The 7081-nt window shown below is 31.9% G+C and overlaps 1 protein-coding gene across 2 annotated transcripts in view; it reads right to left on the bottom strand.

Annotated features, from left to right (window-relative positions):
- Positions 1 to 3082: 3082 nt before the first annotated feature.
- The window catches only part of LOC110024587, a 19399-nt gene continuing 15400 nt past the window's right edge, over positions 3083 to 7081 (bottom strand). For both annotated transcript variants that reach the window (XM_020724635.1, XM_020724636.1), the window contains exon 7: positions 3083 to 3302. In XM_020724635.1, coding sequence (XP_020580294.1) covers positions 3221 to 3302 — 82 coding nt within the window. In that variant the 3' untranslated portion in view covers positions 3083 to 3220. The remainder of the gene's footprint in view (positions 3303 to 7081) is intronic.

Below are 7081 nucleotides of genomic sequence, written 5' to 3'. Positions count from 1 at the left end.
CAAGAGTTGTCAGAAAGTTGTTGATGAAGAAGCGAGTGTCTATTTGGGAGATCTGTTGTGTTATTGTTGTTTTTTTTTTATGAGGAATATTTTTTTGCCCTTATAAATGTAATATATTGAAATAAGAGCAGTATTCAAAATATTCATAACTAAATAACAAAAAGATATTGTACTGCTAAAAAAACTAACAACCTCGTCCAAAACACTCTAATACATAAAAATGATAAACTATTTGAAGCAGATAACTACAATAATGAGGACAACAACGATAATCGGCAAGCCTAGAATGATGTTTGTCTTAAAATCCTAATGATCAAGTATTTAGAACAATTTCCTCTCCATCCCTGCATCTCGTCTCGATTAATCACGGTTTGAAGATACCTCTTCAGTATCATCAACCCAACGGAAGCAGTCCCAATCTGCAGGAGTCCTATTTCTAGGACAAGAATAAATATTTCTCACGGAGCTGCCTTCCCTCCTGAACTGAGACTAAACACACTTATCACCACAATAGTATAGTGAAACTTTTGAAGTGATTGATAATCTTGAGCTCATACTTTCTGTTATTATAATATAATATTGCTCTAATTAAAAAAATTTAAGTTGATACAACATTTAAGAAATTCTAAGAAAATATATTAGTCTTAAAATTAAGAATTAAAATTTATCGATGCACAAAAAAGAAAAATACAACACAGGTTGTTGTATATATTTTAAGAAGATGCATCCAAAGTAAAACATAGAGATGAAATATAAATCACCAACCACAAATAACTAGGTGATGCTACATAAGTAAGGTCGTTGCATTCACCAAATTATCAGTAATCTTATCTCTCAACTGTAATAACTCCTCAACGCCTTCTTCCTCAGAAGTGTTGTACATGTCTGTCTTGCATTTCTCTTCCTGCATCGAAGGCTTAGCTCACGCATGTAGGTAGGATCATCATCTAAGATCCTGAAATCGATATCATCTCCTGATGGATGCCTATGTATAAAGTTATGGAGCGCAGTCATTGCAAAAGTTATCTTCACATATTTTTTGAAAGAATATGTAGGCATATTTCGGAGTATGACACACTTCTTCTTACATACACCAAATGCTTTCTCGATAACATTGCATAATGAAGAGTATCTTTTGTTGAAAAATTGATTCATCTATCTAATCACTTGGCTACTGCGCTAAAAGTCTGGGAGGTGATATCTATGTTTCCTCGATCCTTTTTAGAGCACTCAAAATCGTTAGCTTGTCTATTTATATGTTGTCTTATAATTCTCTTATTCAAAAAAATCTCCCGCCCCAATTATATAAATAATTTGAAGAGGAGGGAAATCAAAAAGAAACATATATGACAATAAATAAGTAAACAAATAAAAAAAACAAGCGAAAAACTTATATACTGGTAACCCTCATGTGATGAGTCGAGAATATATGTTTGGATAGGATTAGATCAGAGTACCTTGAAACACAACATCAACGAAGAGAATCCTGACATAAGCCACCAGTAATTAGGGAATCAAAAAGAACTTTTTTGTTATGGGGTCTAGAGTCTCCCAGATTGTTCTGGGGTCTAGAGTCTCCCAGAGAAATGTATCCTTCTGGTTAATTACATCTTGGGAGACACCCATAATACTCTCGATAAAAAGAGTTTCATTTATATTATCATAAATCTAGAGAATAGGTCATCAAAAGACAGTTATTTCGCATCAGAATGCCCCAATGCTTTCAAAGTTGTGGCTAAGCTACAGAGCATAGAGTGAGCCTCTTGCATCACAAATGGTAGTAGCTTGTCGACATACATAGCCCAGAAAATAATTAAAATTATCTAGACGGGATACTCCTATAAATCAGAGCTCGCCATGTTGTCAGATCAGAGGGTGAAACATCGTATTCCAAAAGAGTTGTAGCTCATCGACAATCTTTAAAAAATATGTATTTTTTAATTGAATTAAATATTTTACATTTAAAATATTTTTTTTATTATAACGAGGTTAATTCAAGTTGAGCACAAACAAGTAAAAGCAATTCGAGTCAAACGCGAATAGAATGTTCACGAGTTGATCCAAACACGAAGCGAACAAAAATAATGGTACTTTTAAATAAGCTGAGACTAGACTCCCTCAAGCTCAATTAGCTTACATCCCTAGTTAAGAATGCATAATCTTTTTAGTAATATGTTATATTTATAATAAGAAATACACGTGCATTATTGGTCCCAAAATATTAAAATACAACTAAACAACTATAATTACTTGTCAACCATTTTATTCGGTATAAATATGAAAATTTTGTACACGTACCACTTAATTCCTATGTATTTACATATTTAACCCTTAAACTTCAAATTGCTATATCACTTTTAAAAAATTAAAATAATAATATTTCTTTTTATGTGGTATGAAAGTTTTGGTTAATATAAATGTAAAAAATAAATTTCAGCTGCTCGATACGCAAATACAAAAGAATTAGATGGTATGCATGTAAATGCCCTAAATAACCTCAGCTTGGCCGTTCACATTTTTGAGTTATTTGATTGAATATATTATAAATATTAATTTTTTTTAGTTGAAATAAAATGAAATTACTTTTTAGGATTTTGATTTCATAAAATATTATTTTTTTACATAACATAGCACCGTAGCACAAACTTAGGGTCCATTTGGCACGGCTTATTCGGTGCGGTGGCGTTTTGAAAAAACATCTGACATATTTGGGTAATCTGCATTTTGGCATCTCATACATTTTCAAAAAGCTGAAAATTGCGTTTTCACACCGCACCTATGTAGGTGCGATGGTAGCTTTCTAGCTACGGCCTGACTTTTCCAAAAAAAATAATAAAAAAAAAAATTTGTAATAGTCACCGTACTTAGCTTATCAGCAGATTATTTAATAACTGCCCCAAACAGACCCTTAAATTTACATAAATACTACATAATTCCTATATATTTATACATATAGGCCACATTCCCCATGCATTAAAAGATGCATTTCAATTTTTGGAAGTTAAAATAGCAGTATTTTTTATGCGAAATTAAAAATTAGGGTGAGAAAAATCTAAAGAGAAATATTTAGGTGTTAGATATGTAAATACATAAGAATTGGGTGGTATGCATGTAAATGTCCCTAAATTGTAAGAAAAGAAGATAAGAAACTGACATTCAAAGAATAATATATATTAAATAAATACAATTTTTTAGTGAATATAATTAAATTTTTACAAGTTTAGAGAGCTTTTAGGACAAACTTGGTGGAAGCATGAGCGGCCTTAGCAGCAGATTTGACAATAGCCCTGTGTCTGTATAGCCTGCAGCAAGAAAAAAATACATAGAGTCAATACAACAGCAACAACAAAGGCTTTTATCCCATTAAGTGAGGTCAGCTACATGAATCATTTTGTCTCCATTGTGTCCTATTGAGTGTTATATTTTCATTTAATTTTAATAAATTAAGATCATTTTTACACAATTGTCCAAGTTTTTTCAAGTCTGCCGCTAGTTTGCTGGTCAAAAGTCAAATCTAAAACATCTACTCTCCTAACAGGATCATCAGATGGTTGACATCTAATGAGATAAAGCCATCTAAGACGACTCTCTATAATCTTGTTTGCCACTAGAGCTACACCAACCCTTTTCACATATATATTCATTTCGCATTTTGTCTCTACGTGTAAAATCATGCATCCACCTAAGCGTTCTCATCTCAGTAACACTTAACTTAATTATATGTTTCTCTTTTAAATGTCGACATTCAGAAACATAAAGAATTGCAGGTCTCACCACCATCTTATAAAATTTTCCATCAAGGCTAAGCGATACATTTCTATCACACAACAGGCGAGATGCATTTCTCCACTTCAACCATTCAACTTGAGTTCTACTAATAACATTCCCATTTATATCACCATCACTTTGAAACAATAGACACAAGATATCTAAACCGTTCACTCCTTTTAATGACTACATCATCCATTGTTCCAACCGCGCCACTAGATCTATTACTACTAAAATTACATTTCATGTATTTAGTTTTAGATTTCCTTAAACGAAAGCCTTTAGAATCTAAAGTTAAATTCCAGAGTTCAAGTTTTTTCTTGTAAATGTCTAGTAAGAACATCCATAACTAAAACAAAAAGATATGGGCTTAATCCAACTAAAATAGGAAAATATTTGATCAATCCTCCTATTTGAACACATGTAATTACTCTGGTATACATATTTTTAATGACTTAAATTTAGATACAAGTCATATCAACACTTTTTTTTCTTGAACTGTCCAAAGTATATATATTGTTAACTTATTATAATCTTTTTCTAAATCAACAAAAATTATATGTAGATCCTCCTTGCACTCTCTGTAGTTATCCATCAAACCCCTCAGCAAATATATAACTTTCATAGTAGACTTGCACGGCACAAATCCAAACTAATTTTGAGAAAGTTTTGTATCATGTCTTAACCTATGTTCAATTACTCTCTCTCACGATTTTAATGTATGACACACTAACTTAATTCTTCTATAATTTGCACACTCTTGTGCATACCCTTTATTCTTAAAAATATGGACCAAAATGCTCTTCCTCCACCTCTTAAACAACTTTTTAAATTTCTAAAATAATATTAAAAAGCTTGGTAAGCCAAAAAATTCCTAAATCCTTTACACAATTCCCTAAAGAAAATCAAGTCAATGCTGAATGAGAAAATAAAAGTCAACAATAGAGTATATATGTGTAAAAATAATAATTTCTTTTACAGGTTTAGCTTATAAAGTACAAGTTAATGTGCCAAATGATAGTTTAATATGACTAAAGGAATAGAAAAAATATAGAAGATTTACATGCACACCACTAAATTCCTATGTATTTAAATATCTAATACCTAAACTTTAATTTTTACATACATGCTACATTAACCATGCATGAAAAGATGTATTTCATTTTTTTTAAAATTTCAACGGCGGTATTTCATGAGACATGAGAGATTTGAGAGGTATAAATGTAAAAAAGTAAAATTTGAATGCAAGATATGTAAATTAATCGGAATTGGGTGACATATATGCAATAATGTAAATGCAACTAAAATTATTTATTCTAGATTTTGAAAACAAAAAATCAATCATAAATATAATGTGTGCGAGAAGAATAAGGAAAAAGAAAAAATATGTAAACCATATTTAATTTTATTTTAATAATGCAGAGACTAAAATCCAATTATAAAATATGGAAAAAATGTGAAATAAAAAAATATATCAATGTATACATACATACATCACTATATCTGCGTGTGTGTGTGTGTGTGTGGTGACAAATGTTGAAATTATTTATTTATTATTGCCATTTTGCTTTCCAATTTAACCAATTTTTTATATCTGAATAAAATTGTATTGTAAATATATTGTTTCAACACAAATCATAATGAAAATCTATTAAGTGCAAACTAAAAAATATGAGAATTAGAACCCAAATCATAATGAAATAGTTCAATAAATTCAAAGAAATTGTCGAGAAATTTAAGGATACAAAAACAAGTAATTGCAATTATTCATTACAAATATAATCCCAATTGTATCCCATTTGAATAAAATCAATAGTAGCAAGTAAATCACTATCTTTACAGTAAATTAAGGAAAGTTACATACCACCAAATTCCTATGTATTTATATATATCCAACACCTAAACTTTACTTTTTACATTTATACAACATAAATCTTTTATATGACATTAAAAATATTACTATTTAAACTTTTAAAAGGTGAAACACACATTTTTCATACGAGTATGGAGCCAAAATAGTCCCCAAACTATTTACATGGGGCCGTTTTAGTCTTAGAGTTTATAGAAGTGTCAAAATAGTCACCGAATTCTTTAACTTGGTTGAAATATTCCCCATGGAGGACCATTAGAGCTCGATTTTAAAGACAAAGACTATTTTGGCATTTCTATAAACTCCAAGACTAAAACGGCCTCATGTAAATATCAGAGACTATTTTGACACTTTACTCCTTTTCATACATATGTATGGTGCCATATATGTAAAAATTGAAGTTTTGGTGTTAGATATGTAAATGCATTAAAAAAAGTGATCTTTATTTAAATCTCAATAAATATAAATAAATTCAGACCTCACATTGATAAAAGAAGAAGACTCCACTTAAAATTATCACATTTGCACAGCACTTAGAAAATATTGCACTTCCAATTTGCACGTAAAACAATGAAATTTTGAAGGAGAATTTTTATTGAATCCATGCTATCCACTGGGCAATCTAATTATAAACTCCTCATGGGTTAGCTATATGGTTGGCAGAAGATTAGTCCAATTAGATAATCTTAAAAATGAACTTTGATTTTATATATAACTGTTGACCTCATTTTTAGTGAGGTCTTAGTCTCCTACTCTTAGAACCTAGGATCTAGCTTTAGGAGTTCTTATTGACCATCCTAGTGGACTAGCGATGGAGCCCACCTCCCGTAGAACTTCAAGCCACTTCTTGACTCATTTTTGTGAAGAACTCTCATGAGTGGTTCCAAGCACTCAACTTTTAGGTGCAAGTGCTCAGGACCAACATGTAGAGGGCCCGAAATTGAGTTCCTATAGGATCAACAGCCTTAGGTGAACCCTTTGTGACTCGATTACTCGCGAACGCCGCTTTTCACGCAATCACTGCACTACACACGATTTTGACTTGAATCGACTCACCCGTCGGCGAACTCGTCCGGATGACCCCGGATGACGAAACAGACCGCACCGATGCGTCCAGGATGTTGAATTTAGCTAGGAAGGACACCCATATTGTCAGGGTTACGCGCACGCACAGTTTGCACGGAAATCGATGCATTTTTCTCCTTTAACGGGATGCGGGCCCGGACTCAACCCAAGTTTGACTCGGGTTCGATTCAGGCTGGACTCGGGCTGAGCACGGGCTAGGCACCAGCTCACCTGAATTTGAAATTCAAATTTCAAAATTAAATTAATTATTTAAATTCTTCCTTGATTAAAATTAATTATTTTCACTTAATCCTCCCTAGATTTGGAAATCAATCAATTCCCCGCCAAGGTAACGGCTCCTAACCCCGCTCGAATTCT

Source organism: Phalaenopsis equestris, unplaced genomic scaffold (assembly GCF_001263595.1).
Source record: "Phalaenopsis equestris unplaced genomic scaffold, ASM126359v1 Scaffold000261, whole genome shotgun sequence".
Classification (NCBI taxonomy): domain Eukaryota; kingdom Viridiplantae; phylum Streptophyta; class Magnoliopsida; order Asparagales; family Orchidaceae; genus Phalaenopsis; species Phalaenopsis equestris.
Note: the sequence above shows the minus strand (reverse complement) of the source record. Positions and strands in the feature narration are given on the sequence as shown.